The 19,598-nt window shown below is 33.5% G+C and overlaps 1 protein-coding gene across 1 annotated transcript in view; it reads left to right on the plus strand.

Annotated features, from left to right (window-relative positions):
* Nucleotides 1-532: 532 nt before the first annotated feature.
* Nucleotides 533-19,598, plus strand: part of CPS1 (carbamoyl-phosphate synthase 1) — a 115,781-nt gene continuing 96,715 nt past the window's right edge. Inside the window, exons 1-2 of the mRNA XM_039844675.1 lie at nt 533-818; nt 17,488-17,597. Coding sequence (XP_039700609.1) covers nt 693-818; nt 17,488-17,597 — 236 coding nt within the window. The 5' untranslated portion in view covers nt 533-692. The remainder of the gene's footprint in view (nt 819-17,487; nt 17,598-19,598) is intronic.

The raw sequence follows: 19,598 nt of genomic DNA on the forward strand, positions 1-19,598 counted from the left end.
TCATATTACTGGATTGCTTTAAAATTTGGAACACAGAACAATGCAATAGTAAAAATATAATATGCCTTATTATTAACTCAAAAGAACAAAACAAAAGCAATATAGAATCGGTTTACTTTATATTTGTGGAGAAAAGTTTATTCTGATGTCCTTTTTACTATATGTGGTTTCTACTCTTTTACCAAGCAGAAAATGGCAAGTCTTCAGATTTCTTTGAGAATTCAAACCTCTGTGGAAACAAATTAGGCATTGCATACAATAAGCTTTTGAGTCTTAACACTGTTAAAAAGTTGCTACTCTAGGGTAAGTGAGATTTCTAAGATTGTCTGCTGTGTCTAGGTCATTTTATTCAGCTGCATAAGCAATTCTTTTGATGGACGACTGGTTTTCTACAACACCAGCATTATTTCAGCAGCAGAAGGTAGTGTTTGATGTGTTGCAATTTGTGTTACATGTCCATAGAACATCTCCGGACATCACCTCGGGAGGAGGGGTTAAAAGGAGGGGCTGTGGTTGAAGACATTTAATGACAGAATGAATGGAAATTCAAAGATCACTGTGCAGTCAGCCTTAAACAACTGATTGCACTCCCCTCTCCCCAGCTTTCTTTCACAGTAATTAAAAAATATAACAAATCCTCATAAAATATATGTAATTTCATTTAATTTTAGTCACAAACCAACATCTTCAAAATGACAAGGATTTTGACAGCTTGCAAAGTGGCGAAGGTCCTGAAGACTGGTTTTGGCTTGACCAATGTGACTGCACGCTGTCAGTGGAAATTTTCAACACCTGGCATCAGGCTCCTTTCCGTCAAGGTAATATTCCCATGTTCATTGCTTCTGTTAAAATTGTACAGGGTTTAGTGTAGTGTAAAGCAAATACAGATTTGAATGTAGTTCTGAAGTGCTTATTTATTAATGTTTACTATAGAACTTACTGATTCACCTGATGCTCATTTTTATCTGCTCTGAATAAAAATACAGACATTTTCACCCCACATAAAAGAAAGGTCACGATTCCTGTTAACATGTAAAATGTAAGTGTTCTGTTTAGAAAACAAATATTTTTAAAGGCTATCAGGGCTCTGTCTGGGCCCAGACACTGTTGCTCACAGTTTGGGTTCAAACATGGAATTGGTTTTATGTTCATGAATCACATCATACTAGATAGCGTGTTAAGCCCCTGTTCTGTATTGGCTCGCTGTAAAGTTTTCCTTTTGGAAATGTCATATTTTGAGAAGAAAATTTGGAAGGAAAATATCTATATAATTTTGATATTTGCAGATCATCATGTAGACATTGATTTTTCCTTTTACTTCTTAGCCTTTCTTTAGGCCAAATTTATGATTTTTATTTTGTAGATTAAGACATGGAGACAATTAGTAACTGATCATTCCATCCCTCTTGAGTGTATCTCAAACTGAGAAGCAGTTATAGGTTCAAGAAGGGAATATTAAATGATCTCGAATTACAAAATCCAGTAGGAACTTCTGTTTTTTACATAATTTTATGAAGATATTTATTACCAGAAAAGTCTAAAATTACTCCCTGGGCAATTTGTCCATAAAAATCACACTTGGTAAATATAAAGTTTAAATAATCACAGTAGTTCTTTAGTAGTAAGAGCTGTAAAAAGTGAAGTAGAAAAAATCCTCAAACAACCTCTATCTGTTGATATAAAAATAGGTTCTAATAGTTTTGAGCATTCTTCTTATATTTTCTGTGCTCATTAGGTTGGCTAAAAATCCTCTGAATGCTTCTACAGCTTCTATTGCTTAGGTTGTTCCAGTCATAATTCAATATGGTTTTTACTCTGAGTGACATCTGCAGGGCTCAGCAATGCTCATAGATTCTCATGGACTTCACCACTGATAGGAATGAGAAAAGAATAGGAGTAAAAGAAAAAGAACAGAGAGAGATGCAGACAGAGAGACAGGTGAGGAGTGAGTGAGGTGTGTGTGTGTGTGTGTGTGTGTGTGAGGCGGGGGTGGGTAATGCATAATCTCAGGAGAAAGTATAAAAAACTATCATTTTAAATTAAGAAATCCAAGAACTACAATTTTCTTACATCCAGTTTGTAATAGGAGAGCTGAAAGAAGATATATTCTAAACCATCATCTAAGATACAGAGAGTAGATATAAACTATGAAAATGATATCTAGTTTCAGTTTAGTGTTAGTAATATCTCAAAGGTACCCATATATAACTTCAGAGAAAATAAACTGTAATGAAAATAATATTGTCTAGACTAAGATGTGTCTTCTAAGACTTCGAGGTTGAGTCTCTTGGAATATCTTTTTTTTTTCCTCACAAAAATATGTAGGTAAGAATAGGTGTATCTTCATCATGCATCAGAAACAGAGGAATTAAGTAACTATACACAATGGTGTAGATGTGGCTGAGATAAGAAGCCAGTTCTCCAAGATCATAATAAGCGCTCAACACAACCTTAACTACAACCACAACAAAACTCTTTCATTGTGTAGGTGGACTATTGTGAAAGTAGTTCTAGCCTGTAGTGGCTGATCTGTTTTAAGGGTCTGCCAAAGTTTACAGCTGAGAATGACAAATTTGTAGGAGGAAAAAGCCATCAATTCATGGTGTTAAAGCCGTTACTCACACTCAGTCATTTCTAGCCAGAGTTTTGGAGGAAATAGTTCTTGAAATTCATAATAATGAATTAAAATTTTATACAGCAGTCTAAGGGGACTTCTCTTATTATTTACTTATTTTGAAATAGACATCTACCTAGTGGTATTCCTACCTTTACTTTTAAAACTCAACTCTCTGGGCATCATATTTCAAAGATAGTTAAAATCATTAGGATGTAGTCATATAATGGTTAGTGAAGGGTAGTGAGGATAGTCAGCTGCATTATAGCTAGTTATGGATGGTAAATGGATTGTGGAAGATATGCTGTGATCAGGTCTGTAAGCACTGTCCTATAAATTGGTTGCCTTTTCAGTGTCTTTGGACATCACTTTTCCTTTCCCCTTGGCGACAGAGAGAATGGGTTTGATGATAGCAGTGATGCACCCGTATTTTTTATGTGACCCTTCCTTGCATGTTTGTTTGTAGCTAATATTTATAGAGCACAGCTTGCCAATGGACACAGTTGTATTTCACTTACAGAGAAGAGGAAAGAATTTCAAGGTGCTCTACATTTTGAAGAAATTTGATATCAAGTGTATACATAATCAACCACCATAAAATATGAGTTTCAAAGACCATAATTTTTTCCTATTAGTACTAAAAATGTTCAGTGCTCATTATGAAAGTCAACCAGTCGTAGCCGTGTAAAGGAAAACACACTAGATGGGAATAAAGAGATCTAGATTCTAATCACTCATGCATTTATTAATGTTCTAAACTTGGTCAGGTCACATATTTTCTCTGAACCTAAATTTTGTCACCTGTAGTGTGGAAATGATTCTTGCTTTACTCAAAGGATTGTGTGATCATCACACATGCTCAATGCTTAAAAATCTATAAAATAGTTTAAAAGCAAAAACTGGATACTTAAAAAAATTCTTTTGTATGCATTTTAGTAGAAGAACTTAGTAGAGTTAGAGCAGAGTTTCTTCATGCTATTCATGGACTACAAATTATTATAATGACAAGATCTCTGATAAAAATTTCTCAAATATTTATAATGATAATTTTTTCACCTTTCCTTAATATTAAACGTATCTCTAGGACAATATTGCTTATAATCAATTAGACTCAAGGACTATGAAGCATATAATCATTTTTTCCACTATGGTGAATTCAATTCTAAAAGTCAGGTTCTACATCCTCATATCTTATTTTTTAAATTTATTACCTCATTATTTAACAAATAAATAAGAAACTTCTACCCCGAAAGTACACAGGGAGAATAATAAGTAGAAATCAGTGGATAATTAGCGGATAGTCTCTGACTTCAAGAAACTTACAAATTTAAAAATTCTGTGTTCACAAGTCTTGGAAAATCACCAAGAGTAAATAGTTTTATTTTTACTTGCAAACAAATTTGGAAACTGAAGGTATTAAATTAGGAAGGTTAAGTTTCCCATGACTAGAAAAGGGTTCAATAAGTACTGCTTTGACCATTAATCCACTAATTTTTAAAAATAGTGACTTGTGTTACAATTAAGGCAGGAACCTAAGAGTCCAAGCATCCTTCGCTCTGGTATGCAAGACACAAATGAGTCTCAGAATCATTATTACCTTCGAAAGTTTTCGTTTTGTAAGATATTATATTCTGATTCTAACAGAGAAGCATCTATTTAGCTCAGTCTTGAGAAGCTGTTGTGGTTTGATTAGAATTGGCAAGTACAAAATCTTCTGCAATCAAAATCATTTAATTATATTGTAGTAGCTTTAAGACATTCACAGGAAATAGAGTTTGATGTTACATTGGAGCCTCTGTACATATTAGAGGTGGGGGTAGGGGTAAGGTTAGCATAAACTTTCAAGAAAAACCATCTTATTAGACTTTTACTATATATAGGTATGTTTTAGGACTGGATTTCATCCATGATAATCCAAATTTTTAAAATAATAAATTATATTCCAATCCCAAATGAGCTGTTGCAGAATAAGTTTGGATAGTTGAGCAACTTTACATATTTTTGGTGGACAATATTTCTTTAATTGGGGGTGGACTCTCTTTTGAACATATTTGTTTATGTACTCCACTTTTTATGGCCCTCCTTCTTAAAATATAGACTCATTTGTTTGTCACCAACAGTGCTTTAGTATTTTGAGCTTCTTGCCATAAAATCTTTGGCAAAAGTATGGTTGAACAGGGACTAGGCTAGGGTGGGGTAAGGGCATTAGTAAAGTAGGCTGTCACTGCCAAAGCCACAATGTGCCTTCTTTTTATGTTGCACCCAAGGCACTTCACTCATCTCACCCTAGTCCCAGCCCTGGGCTAGAAGCTAAGACTTCAGGCAGGGGAAATGCCGAAAGAGCTGATACTAGTCTTGGCCTCATGTTTCTCTCTCTTGCTGATGATGCCTCAGGTTTCCATTGGACCATGCTTACCAGATTTACTGATGATTTAAAAGTGAACTTAGATCCCACTGCTGTGGAAATACAGCAAATACAGATGTCCTCACATCTTCATTAAACTTACTTCATATTTCCAAGTTGTACCAAAGACTGGGGATATTATGGGTTTCTAATACCTCTCAAGCAATGGTCATACCAGAGCTCACTTCAAGGTTTCAGGAGTTTGCTATGTAATGACTTTGATATGACCAGTATTTCCCAGGGTCTCGGCAATGACCAAGTACTGAAGAAGCCTACTTGGGCCAGGGTCAAACTTGGCATTGGACTCCTTAGCCCTAGTGATCTCACGTTTACACTTGATTTTCTTCATCTGATCTAAATAAGATCAACTCATGAAAATACTTTCAAGGTTTCTTTGTTCTTTTTCTTTTGTTTTTCAACTTATATTGATCTTTTAAATTTTATAAGGAGATTATTGGCTAATGTGAAGTTCTTATAAATGAATTAATAGGGTTGCTGTATCACTAAGAATTTTACTGAATAATTTTCTTCCATTACATAGAATTAAACATAAGAACATTTTACTTTATTACTATGAAGTAAAAATTAACTTACAATATTGGCAATACCTCTCAGACTTAGAACACTTTACCACATAGTAGATGCCCATTATATGCTTGTTAATAAACCTACAATTTATGAACATATTTTGTAATGGAATTTTTCTATGTGTGATATTTTATTTATAATGAGAAACATAACTAGAATAAAATTACTTGTAAACTTGACTAATTTGTTTATAAATGCCAAGAACATAGAAATATTTAAGGAAATTAACTTCATGGTGTTTTCCCCCAACACTGGCTTATGTTTAACCAAAGGCAGATGACTTAATATTAACTTAGGATGTTGTAAGGCTATTAACTTAGGGTGTTGTAAGGCTTAATTGATTGCTGTTATAGTACTTTGACATTCTGAAATGTTGACATTATAACGGTTGAGAAGTTCCATTAAATATTCTAGACATAGCAAATTGTACTGTAATTCTGAATTTTAAGTATCCATATTTTGATAGGATAACTGTAAGAATGAAAATTAAATATCATCTATCAATAAAGAACATTTTAAAATTTTAACTTTTTACCATATTGTTTATTCAATGATAAACTGAAATAAATTCTGGCTTTTAGCTTCCTTCTTTCCAAAACTTGGATTGAGTTTATTTTATTTCTTAAGAGGATGAATACTGACATGAACAAATAGCTAAGAATCATCAGGCAAGCAAGAAATCAAAGATGTTAGATAGCTTTAGGCCTTAGAGAAAATGGAAATAAGCATATAGAGCTTCTACTTTTTCTGATATGCATATAATTTATATAGGCAAATGATTTAACAGCAATTCCCACTCAGATTCCCAAAGTAAATCACTTTCATTTTTATACTATTTTAAGGGGATTTTCATAGCTGTAATGTTTTATATTCAAATCTTTTATGAAATTTATTGCTAAAATAGCCGAAGCTTTATATCCAGAACATTTTACTGGTAAATTCTCATACCCAGGGGAATAAACAGTGCTCTTTTTCCCATTTCACAGATGTGCAAGTGCTGTAGTTAACACAAGGACACGTGGATGTCTGTTTTTGTACACAAACTGAAGTATACATGTAGCAAGTCTGGTTAGAATTATAATTAGACCTCAAATACCACATGGATCTTTTTTATTTTTTTGAGGAGGCAACCCTTGGTTGACCTCACAGATTGCAAGGACTTTGTCAATTTATAATCCCTTATTTTTTATTTTTTATGCCTTTAGCACCTGGTCTTCCTAGGTGGGCTCCCATCCAAGTACTAACCAGGCCTACTTAGCTTCCAAGATCAGATGCCACATGGATCTTTTTAGTTTGGCATTTTTGTTACTGTGCTTATATGTCTGAAGTGATAGTTTAACCTGGCTTCAGAATGCTGTAAATCATTTCTCCTGTTGTAATTTTATTGCTTACTCGAGAGCCCACTTATATACCAAGATTTAATCTTAATATAAAATAAATTAAATTTTTTTCTTCCCTTTTTTTGGTTGCATTTTGAGAACAGATTGTTTAAATCAAAGAATCAATAAGATTCTTGCTTTTTATGGTCATTAGTAATTCTACAAATAGGACATTTTAGGGCATTGCTATTCAGAGTTGACGTATTTCTTCCTCTCCAATCAAAAGAGTATTACGCGTATGTAACAAAGAGTGCTATTTTTCAATTTTCAATTTGTTTCTTTCTCATACAGTTCTGTAAGCTCCATATATGCAAAAGTCCATCGTGGTAGGTGTTTGCTATAAGCAATTTTAAACTGCAAGAAAAGTCTCCTTTTGACTTGTTTTCGGTGTCATGAACAAAAAGATTCAAAGAAAACTGGTTCAAAGTAAAGAATCAATATTCTCAAAGCTAGCCCAGAATGATGCTGAGATATGGAGCAATAATGAACAAAGAGTAGATGATTTTTAATAAATGCAAAAGAAAGGCCTAACAACAATAATAAACACCAGGCTGTTTCGAAAATGTTTATAGGTTAAATTATAAATTATGTTTGAATTTGACAGTTACTTCTAAGACTAAGCCCTCTAAATTAGTTGAGCATAGCACTAGGGACACATTTTCAAAGCTTTTAAAGGGGAATCTAGCTGTGTGATTCCCATTAATAATTATTGCATTATTCTTGTCCTGGAAAATGCTTTGAAGCATTTACCCTTTTAAACTTGATCTCAAACTGAGAGTATTAGAATGTAAAATTCCCGTCATTTATTTGTGGTCCCATAGAGCTAATCAATCATCTTACTAGGAAATGAAAATAGGCCCATAAATATTGGTTTACAACGAATTTTAATTTTAAAGAAAAAAATCAAAAGCCCTAAAGCAGTGAGATGTTTGGGTGAAATATCAAATCTGCTTGCAGTATCGTATCTTGGAAATGTCATTTAAAAAAATGCATGATATAGTGAAAAAAAAATGATGCCAAAATCCACAGCAGACAAACCAACAAATAAATACTGAGAGAATTTATTGGAATCTCTACTTATATGTAACCTCCCTCACAAAAATGTATTTTTATTAAAAGTTACTTAAAATTTGTGAAAGAATTACATCCCCAGGTTTTACAAATATTAGAATGTACAAAGTTCAAAGATTGCTCAGTTTATTAAAATGCTCATTTAAAAAGTAATATAAGGATAGGGATCATATAGAAACTTATGTAATTCAGTTTAACTTAGAAAAAATAAAATTATAAAATAAAAAATTAAAGATAGAGTAATTACTTATACACAGGAAAACTTCATTTTAGCCATAAATATTATGTGTGGAAAAATCTATAATCTTATGGATGCACTTCTTTTAAATTTGCAGATAAAAGTAATGTTTAGTATTACTAGAACATGGAAACAACTAATTTCGATCATTAAATTTCAAAATCATATAATGTCACAAAGAAACACAACTTATGACTACTTATTTTATAAAATAACTGGTTTCCAGACCTATAATATCTGTATGCTCCAGGCCAAAGAAAATCAAACTATAAATATAAACTAGTTTTAATGTATTTTCCTTGCTTTCTGTATTGGTTACAAACCCTTGGCCTGTTTGGGAAGGGAGGGCCAGAGAGAGGCTTGTTTGTATGTTTTGCAACATAATGACATGGATGGGAGAAAAACATAATTCTGAAGAGGTGGAAATATTAATTACAGATACAATTTATACATTGGTTCAAGGTCAATCAAGAGATTTTTAGAAGATATAAAGAAATCTCCCCCTCTCTTTCTGTGTGTGTGTGTGTGTGTGTGTGTATTGTGTGTGTGTGTGTGTGTGTGTGTGTGTATTTCATTTTAGGCAGTTGCATACTTATTGGGCTCCTAAAAGTAAATGCCTACTGTTGAGCATTGAGCAACTTGAGGTCGCCATTAGCTTTGGACTAAGGACCTTGGACCTTGACTGATGTTTAAGGGCTGTGTCAAATTTGCTTGAAGTCTTGGCTCATTCTTATGTTTTAGGGATACATGAAGAAAGGAAAGCACTCAGGTATCCTGCAGTGCTTTGCATGCATCTGGTAGTTTCTGAGTTAGAACCCCCATAAACAGCAGAACTTCATTTCTTGAGACTCTCGAAAGCCTTTGGATTCTTGCCCAGACTTTGGATTCTCAGGACCAGATGTGATTTGAAAGTTGTTACTCCTAGGAGATGGCAGGAAAAGGTGCCAATGAGAGGGAGACTGAACCTCCAATATCTTACTATTAGACCTACTATCTTTGGATTTGAAAGATTTGTAAGACTAACTGTTGCTAGAAAAATATTAAATTAGAAATCTACATTTTAGAAAAGAGTTCAACCAAAAATAAGACAAGTAAATTAAGAATTTAAAATGTGATTAAAAGTAAAAATTATATCAAGTATAAATGAAAAATACATGTTTAATATTTTCAGTATTTAAAGAAATAATAGGAAAAATGTGTGCGGAAGAGAGTGTATGCTCGTATATTTTCTGTTGTAACCTTTTCTCATTTAATGGTCTCATTATTTAATCATCTAGCAGTACTAAAGTATGAATAAAGCTTAATTATGATGTAATGGCTTTATAAAAAGGAATTGCTATATGCACTTACATGTCTACTTAAATGAAAGAGAAAATACTACTGAAACAAGTGTTCTTTATTCCTTACCTAATCTCCCAGGAAATAGCTCACCACTTCTCATCTTTGTGAGTAGAGCCTAAGAGGATTGACCTAAATATGATTGGGAGCCAAGTAGGAGTGTGATTTGCAAGCCAGTTATTTTGTCCCAGAGAAACAAAAGCAGAATTATGTAACATCTTTATTACCTGAGAGTCATTCATTCATTCGTTCATTCAACCAATGAGTATTTGCTAGGTTATTTTCTACTGGTAGGATTTTAGGGGTGATAATTAATTACACATTACCCCTAACCTCTAAGTTTAGAATCAATTGAGAAATAAGACATAGCATTTAAGCAGATAAAGATCTAAGTATCAGCTTCATCACTGTTAATCACAGGACTTAGATCTGTAACCAAATGGGCTTCTTAGAACTCCCATTCCCTGAGTGAATGTGTTCTTTCACAACTGCAGTTCTACCACCTTGATGTACAACTGAGAACAGGTTTCTCTGAAACAGAGTTAAGAAGAGCTGAGCTAGTCTTGCTCAATTCCATTTCCCAAAGTCACCAATCACTCCTATTACTTCTCTTTTGTGGACCAGGGATTAAATGACCTTTCCAATTTCCCTGAAAATTAATTTAATGGGCCAAGGTATGAATTCAGAGAGGTACAAAATGGTTTCCGCAATTACCCACTATGTGCCAGACACTGTGTTATGTGTTGGTGATACTGTGTTGGACAGAGAAGGCAGGCTCGCTCTCCTTGCTGTTGTTTAGTGTTGCCTATAATCTTATTGCTAAATTAGTCATATACTTGGATATAAGGTGGTGAATATAAGTGCCAAGTATTTATTACTTTTAACTTTGGAAAAGAAATTTTTCATTGCTTAGTTGTTTAATGTACAAAAATAATAAAGCTTGGGTTTGTAACAAGAGGTAGAATTTAGAGAAGTAGAAAGAAGAGAGGGCAGGAATGAGAATAAGAACTTGGGCTCTGCCTAGTGGCTCTTCAAGGCTTGTTTTTTTTTCAAAGTCTTCAAAGGTACCTGCAGAATTGACCTTTAATAAACAATTGATCAAGAGTATAACATCAAAACAAAACTAAGCAAAGAAATAAACCAAAAAAACCCCAAACCAAACAAAAAAAAAAAAACTAGTGAGATCCATATTTCAACAGGCAGATATGGGAGGGAAAGAACCAAATGGCAAAAAGTGGAAGAGATTGTCCAAATTGTTCTCTCCAGCTCAACGTCATTTATACTCCCTCCTCTTCCCTTGCGCAGAACAGGATTTCAAATAGTCCCCATGGATTGGAGTGGATGGGGCCAGGGTAGAGTTGTCTGTAGCATAAATTTTTTTTCCTCAAGCATCTGATCTTCTCACTGTAGAAGTCTACCCTCTCTATACTTAAAAAAAATTGTCCCCTGAATGGATAGAAAATTATGCTCTACTCTTACCCTAAAACCCTGCTGTAAACTGGTTTGCAATTTAGATTATGAGTATATAAGCAAATTTGGGTAATAGTTATTGAGGGAATAGTGTAATATATATATTAATATATATATTTCCCCTGAAAAAAGATAGTTATTTTATTTTTCAAAATCAGCAATCTAAGCATTTGCCAAATTGAATATGCTTGACCTTTTTCAAATGAGATTTCCAAACAGAAACTTCATATTCTGTTCCCCCTTTTAGTAAAGTTCCTCTTCTTGTTACCTTTAGAGGACTGTGTATGTTCGGGTTGATAAATAATAATAGTAAGTGGAGGAAATGATTGATTTGAGTTTGATTAATAAAGTCGTTTAAATATCTCTTAACTGCTAAACCGAAGCCTAATAAATATACCCAAAACGTCTTGTTTTATTTCAGCATTTTATTGTCTATTTGGTTGAGTCAGTATGAACAAAGGTAACAATAACAACCTTTGACTTTGAGGCATTTAAATCTAAAATTAGATAATGAATTAAAAATTGAATTATTTTTTTGCTATGATCTTGAGATTTGAAGACTATTCTTATAATTTTATATGCATTTAATTAGTGATGAAGAATTATACTATAATTCTTAGTTAAAATTTATCAGTGTACTGTATACTTGAAAGTAATATAGATATATAAAAGAGAGAAAACAGCCAGCTGGGTAAGGTAGTGAGTGCCTCATCTTTCAGTGGTATGCAAACAGAGACTGAATGACTGACTGATGAGGGTGCAAAAAAAAAAATTAAGTCTCTAAGTGGATCCTGTCACACATGGGATTTAGTTTACATGAAAGTTTTACTAAAAAAGTTATTGGAATATTAGTAGAAGACCAGAGGGGAAAAAGTAAAACTAAGAGCTGTAAGAACATATTAAAAAGAAAAACTCAAAGTAGCCAAGTGCAAATAATGTTTCTTCTAAGTATTCATATTTTGGAAGGAGAAAAGTTGTTCTCCATATCTGGTGAGAACAAACCAAAGTAAAATCCTTCTCAGTTCTATCCAGAGGGAGTCAGATTAAATTCACCTTAGAACTTGTTGCTTGCTTGTATTTCTCGGTAATGATTGACTAAGATAGGCAGCAGCAAGTTAGATTAGAATTTCAAATAGAGCAGCTGAATAATACATGTTTATTTAAATAATTTTGATGATTAAGAAGTAAATAGCTTTCAGTGTTCAAAATAACTTGCAATCCCTTTGAATCTGATTTAGACTTTTCACTTGAATTTGCTATGGCAAAAATATTTGAGAATAATATGAAAAATTTAAAATAAATTTTCTTCAAGATTCATTTGTATAAATTATTCTAAAACTAAATAAAATAATACAGGATTCTCTTATTTCTATATTTTAGAATACCCTAGGTAAGGAGAACTTTCTCATTCTTTGTCTATTTTGCAAAATGAAATAAGAAATGAAACTGTTACGTATTTCAGACAGTGTCAGCTTCTTTCACGTGAAATACCTAGTAAATTGATATAAATAATCCTTGTATTTGGAATTATCATAATTATTTGTCTTAACTCTGCACAATATGTATTTGAACATTCATACACAGGATACTCAATATGCATATTCTGATGTAACCATCCAATTACCTTTCCCTTCTTCACTCCTTTACCCCTCAATGAGATTCACATCTATTTCTCACCTTAATATTTTTACATTATGAGATTACATTTAAGATATCATGGAAAGGTATTGTTAGTTAAACATAATGAAAAGGCAACTCAAAACAGGCATTTGATTATTTTTAAAATCATACCTAGAATAAACTAAAAACTAAATGTATAATAACACTTTTCAATATTTTTAATGTTATTATCTTTAGAGTGATACTCAATGATTCTTCATCCAACAAAAATTAAAATATCTTCTATCCTGTGCCAGGCACTGATATAGGCCCCTGAGGCTTACTGCTGAACAAAATGCTGACCCAATACTCTGCCCATGTGAAGTTCACTTTCTGGTGGGATAAGATATTTTAAATAAGACACTGGATGAAATGTTGGGAGGCAATGAGCGCTATGAGAACCGAGCAGACTATGGAGATCCGGGGCTGGGGGCATATTTCCATTTTAAATAAGGGATCGAGGTAGGTCTTGCCCAGAAGATGGATGGCATTTGAACAATGACTTGAAGGACTTTAAATTTTGGACTTGAAATTCAAAATTTGACATGGCTTTCTCTCTTAAAAATTTTATTTTTATTACTTAACACATGGGTGGAAAAGAAAGAGTGAATTATTTTATTAAAGAGAAATCTCCCATAAGAAACGATATTTTATGTATCTTTGTATCTTCAAGGGCTTCAGTGATGTTCTTCTTGAGATTTCCTCTATTTTATCATCCATGCATATATCCAGCCCTTTTACTACATAGGAGGACTAGGGACATTTACCCATGCATTTCCAGAGCCTAGTATGGTACTTGGCACATATTGTGACTTGAATGTCTAACCTGTCTTATTGACATGTTTCTTTTTATTAAACACTTAGGGACCACATCATGATAAAGATCCTTTATTTTGTAGAACTCATACTTATATAATATTTTGGTTACTTTTCGGACATTCTACAAGTGTATATATTTCTCTTCATTAAAATTTTCTTTGCATTTTCAGCATTCAAAGTACCACAGGGCTCTGGTAGTAGGCACTTAAATTATAACTTAATTTTATAGTCTAATTCTTAGGCTATGGACTTCTTTCTACTAGGACTGAGGCTACTAAAATATGACAGTAACAAGGTGATTTCTTTTGGACTCATTGGGATGAAATAGCATTTGAGGAATTGTTAGCTAGAAGAGGGGATTCCAAATAATGGCTCTTTGTTCAAAATTTCTCCATCAATTCATAGATAAGTCAATTGGCACTCATCATTTTAAACTCATCGGAGGCCAATGTAGTTAAGTGGAATATAAAGGGTACTACAGGCAATAAACAGAAACCTTGTAACAATATAATGTGTAGTGGGAAAGAGGATTGGAACATCTATAAATGCTGCCAAAAAGGACAGAAAACATAATTAAAGGAACAAAAAGACATATTGAACACAATCTCAGGAACTATTTCAGGCAACAGTAAATGTCTCCTCAAATATATCTTTAAAAGGTAGAAAGGAAAGTTGAAAACTAATCCCATGGAGAGAGGAAGAAAAAGACCAAATAGAATTGTAGAAATAGGCTAGCAAGAGGTAGGTTTGCCTACATTAATTTTTGCCTTTTTAAAAAATAAGTAGATGGTGGCTAACCCACAGATAAGCCAATCTGAAATTCTTAGACAAGAAGAGGATAGAGAAAAGTAACAGAAAAATATACACAGAAGTGATATTTAGGTAGGATGGCTCAGAGTAGGGTGAATAAGCTGATATTTAGAAGACAATTGAAATTTTCAGTTCACACACGTTTTGTGAACTACGTACAGTTATTTTAGGTGCTATCAAAGTTATATATTATTTAAGAAAAAGGTTTCATTTTTTCCTTCCATTTTCTGAAAGCATGTAGGTTATATGTGACTTCTTTGAGAACAGAAAATAATATTTTCAGTAGAAAATATTTTTTGACAGTGAGTTTTCACTAGTCGGACTAAAAGGAATTTTCCCGATAAACGTACCCTATTGAGAACCATCAGCATAGACGTTTGGAGAGCTCATAAGAGTCTTTAGAAATACTCTGAGCATTACCACTCTAACTTCCTAAAGTCATCAACCTCTGTCTTGAATTATAAGTAAACAAACAATAGTTGACAAAGTAAAATATAAAATAGGAATAGTATGTTGGTAGAAGATGTGACATGGAAGGGTGATTTCCTGGATATAGGAGCAGAATTCAGAACTTAACGCATTCAGCTGATTCTGTCGGGTGTCTTGTCATCATTCATATCACATTAATGAATGACTGTGTTTCCTTTGTGCTAATTCCAAAAGCTTGTTTGGCTTAGTGGATGAGAAGATAAACCATAACTATTTCAAGATAAAGTGTCAAGTTTAAGATCTCAAACAGTGGTTCCAAGGGTATAAATACAACTTACCTCAAAGGTAATTTGATATGTCAAGAAAAGTACAAAATTATTTTGGCTGACTCTGCTTTGTGTGCACACACATAGATGCACTCGCACACACAAATGCATATAAAATGTGTAGCACAGCACTTTGTCCAATCTTTCTCAGACATATAAACTTGAAATCCATGCATCGTACCTCAAATTAAAAAAAAAAATGTAAACCAATCTGTTGAAAGGAGTATTTTATACATATTGATTTTATTAGGAAATACTAATAAAATTATATATAAAATGTGTATGTAAGTTAATTTGTATACTCACTACACATAAACACTCAACATAAATATTATTTAGGCCCATGGTATATTGGTTTCAAAATAATCAAACATTGGTTTACACTGAAGAGTATTTTTTTTGAGCCTAAAAGAGGCATCATATTTCAACAGAGAAGATTACTATAGAAAAATGATGAGGTTTTTTCCTTTTTAATACTTGAAAAGCTAGGTAGATATTATAAAGCTAGAAACAGAGGTCTAGAAATCATTTAACATAGAAACAGAGGTCTAGAAATCATTTATTGAGTTCCTGCTGCATACCAGCGTGGGTGTGTATGTGTGTGTTGGGGGGGCGGTGAGAGTGTAGGTGGGTGGCAGGATCCAAAAGGATTAGACACTATAGGTCCAGTCCTAAAAATGTACGGGAAGGAAAGTAGAGAATTAGTGCATTTCTATCTTTAATGACCTCAATCTTTGAGGAGAGAACAGCACAATGATCTCCCTTACTTCAATTAACTCATGGCCAAATTCATTTCACCTATATCCCTACATGTATATCCAATTCTTGATTCTTTTAAAGCAAATCATAGATATCATATTGTTTATCTTTTATTATTTTAGTACTTCAGTATATATCTTTGGAACAATAAGGACTCTTTAAAATTTTACTACAATATCATCTTCAATCCTAAAAAATATTATGCTGAACATAATAAAATATAAATTTTTATGCAAGTTTCCTCAATTATTGCAGAGCTTTTCTTATAGTTTATTTTTTAATTTTTTTTAGTTTTCATCTTTTAAAAAAATTTATTTATTTAAACTAGTTTCAAGTATACAGTACATTGGTTAGACAGCTATATAGTTCATAAAACGACCCCTCCCAATTGCTCCCTCCTTACCCTGGCCCTCCACTTAGTCATCATATTAATGCTAACTGCATTCCCTATGCCTTGCTCCCCATCTCTGTGAGCAACTATCAACTACTAATTTGTACTTCTTCAATCCTTCACCCCATTCTCCCAGCTCCCCAACCCCTCACTTCTCTGTCCATCACCAAATTGTCCACTATATTTGTGAGTCTGTTTTTGATTAGTTTGTTCTTTTTGTTGCTTAGAGTCCGTATATAAGTAAAATCATATGCCATGTTTGAATTATTTTGTCCTGTGGACTTTTTATAGTCTAGATTTTGCACCTCAAGGTGTGGTTTAACACATTCCTCTCTCTCCTGAATTTTATGGACGTTGAGAGTTAGATTTAAATTGTCTCAACAATAGAATTTAGGGTATTTGTGAGAACTAGATGGTGCCTGCTTCTTAAATAAGTTTCTTTAATTGTCCCTATTCTAAGCCAAGAATTTTATAGAAGCTGGTTCAAAGATTAATATGGTGAAGTAATCAAATTCAGAGCGCCTTACAGTTTATCGAGAGAACCAGACATGGATATAACTAACTCTACTAAAAAGCAGAATACAATATATTTTGAAATGTTCCAGAGTGCTTGCTTTTGTATCAGTATTAACAGAGTATAAAGTTTCAGCTCCTTTAGCCATAAAGCTGTCGGAGGGGATAGCCTTTGGGACAGCTCCATCAAACACAAGAGCTCTGTGGAACATGATTTGATAGATAACCTTAAAGATTCCTTCTATCTCTAAACCTTAGAGTGATGATGAGCTGTACAGTACAATTCACAATGTTTTTGCAAACTCATGAACTTCCCTTAAAGCTATGCTTGAGCTATGCTAGGGAATATTAAGGAGAAAAGATAGACACATAGCATTTCAGCTAAATTGAAGTATTTCTGGATTGTCAATAACTCTGCAAGTAGACTTAGAATGGACAATGTATTGACAGGCCTCAGTTCCTTTTTTAAGCAAAATAAAACACCTGCCAGTGACAAGAGACATACATTTGAAGAAAAGTGACAAGTAACAGGAGAGCAACTCCGAATCTAGGCAGTAAGGTTTCATCAAATATATTGTGCATTTATTTAATAAGTTAGTATATTACACCTTTGGATTTTTTCAACAAGTTTTCTTTCATATTTTGTATTCTGCTAAGAATTATGAATCTGTTTCTTTAGGCACAGACAGCACACATTGTCCTGGAAGATGGAACTAAGATGAAAGGTTACTCCTTTGGCCATCCATCCTCTGTTGCTGGTGAAGTGGTTTTTAATACTGGTCTGGGAGGGTGAGTAATGCTTCTATTCCAAGGTTCTTTCTTCTTCTGTGTAGAGGAATAACTGGGTGATCTTACTCATGGTGGGAAGTTGAAATCACCGCATCAAATAATTAGACTACATATTGTCCTGATGTTGCACGGCGCCTGTGTGTAGCCTTCTGCGGCCTGAAAAGAGGCACAGACACAGACTCCTCCCTGCCGCTGTAAATGAATGAGAAGATGAACACTGGTGTTACCCTGAAAAAAAAGAACAAAATTTATTCTGGAAATATAGGGTGCAAGGACACAGGTTAGGTGAGATGACCAAATAGCAAATGGCTTCTGTTAGGCAAGGTATGGATCTGATTAAGGTGAAAATTGGAGCAGGGAAAAGGATAGGTAGCACACTCTGGTGCCATTCCATTAGTGAAGTTTGGAGTCAACTTTGCACATCTAATATGAACTACTATAAGAAGCTAAGAAATCCTTCGGTATTTTATACAGTTTTGCACTCAAGTAAGGCAACATAACTGATACACTTATTGTCTTAACATAATCAGTGAGAGAGCAAGTGCATAGATCTAATATTTTCAAAATTTATCGGTTGAGACCCAACGTAGTATTTAAGATTTGCTAAGAGAATTACTGCAATGAAGGTAAGAGTTGTTACAGAAATCCTGCAACTGTCCTTATCTAGTCAACAAATGTTTGTTCATCTGAGAACTAGGAGGCTGAAGTTCTGGTCTCAGTTCTAATGATAACTCATTATGTTGATAATGATATTGAGAAAATCACTTAACCTTTCTGAATCCTTGTTTTCACACATAAACAGTGAGGGGGCTGCAGTAGATAGTAATTTATAGCTTGCAATTAAAAAAAAAATATATATATATATATGAGTCTCTAAAAATGACTAGGTAGTTTCCAGAGGTTTCCATTAGAGATCGAATAGACTAGACTATAAAATATTTGATAAATTTTTTAGGGAAATTCAGTTAGCCATAGACAAGGGAAAATTTGACAAGGGAAGGGAAAATTTGACAAGACAAGGGAAAATTTGTTAACTGATATTGAAGATATTGATTGACCAAACTTCCGTTATATTATTAATGTCCATTCTTCTCTAAACTCTTGGCTCTTTGTTTGAAATGAAGAATATTAAATGGTTTTTAAAATAGTTCCCACTGGTGAGAACATTAAATTACAGTGTATGAAACCTGTTTGCAAAGTTTTGCTTCACCAGGCAATTATTTAAGCTTTTTGGCAGCACTAATTACTAGCTGTGTTAATATACCTGCCAACAAACAACTGTTTAATATAGATCAGAATGATGGAGGGCACTAGAGTTTTCTTCTCTGTGATAGATTACGGGTAATAAATCTTGTCACATCACAAAAGTCAAACAGGACCTGATAGATTAATTTGCTTCCAACACTGCAGTTCTCTAGGACAAGCTGTATTTATTCATTTACTGGAGAGAGTTTTGTAAGCATATGTTTAAAGAAAATGGCCAGTTCTTTTACAGAGAGAAAGAAGAAAGGGAAGTAAAATTAAATTAGTTAAGATTTTTTTTTGATGTAGAAAGAGGCATTCATTAATAAGATTAAACCACAAACCCTATTTTTCATTGAGAAATGCTGCTTTCATTCATTGTGTGGCTCACTCAGTAAGGTGGTTGATAATTAAGGGGGTTTTGTTTTTCATCTTTAAGAAATGCATTTATATTGTGTATGAGCCTTGGCTAAAATATTATCAGCTCTTGATAAATGAGAGGCATTTGAGAAATTAGTTGATGGAGGTGTGGATATATATCACAGCACGTTAGTCACCTTAGGTGGGGTTGCTGAACTGAAAGACTAACTATTCTGTTGACAAAGGTAGTTCTGCAAAGAGTTAGTCTGGAGAGGGGTCGAAGAATTTATGTTGACTACTGCCTGAGCCGAACTTTATTGGTTTCAAGGTTGTTAATTCCGTCCCCTTCAGCACCTAAGTTCACTTTCAGTAGTAATCCACAAGAAAGATTTGGTGTAA

Source organism: Pteropus medius, unplaced genomic scaffold, assembly GCF_902729225.1.
Source record: "Pteropus medius unplaced genomic scaffold, Ma_sr-lr_union100, whole genome shotgun sequence".
In the NCBI taxonomy this organism is placed as follows: Eukaryota; Metazoa; Chordata; class Mammalia; order Chiroptera; family Pteropodidae; genus Pteropus; species Pteropus medius.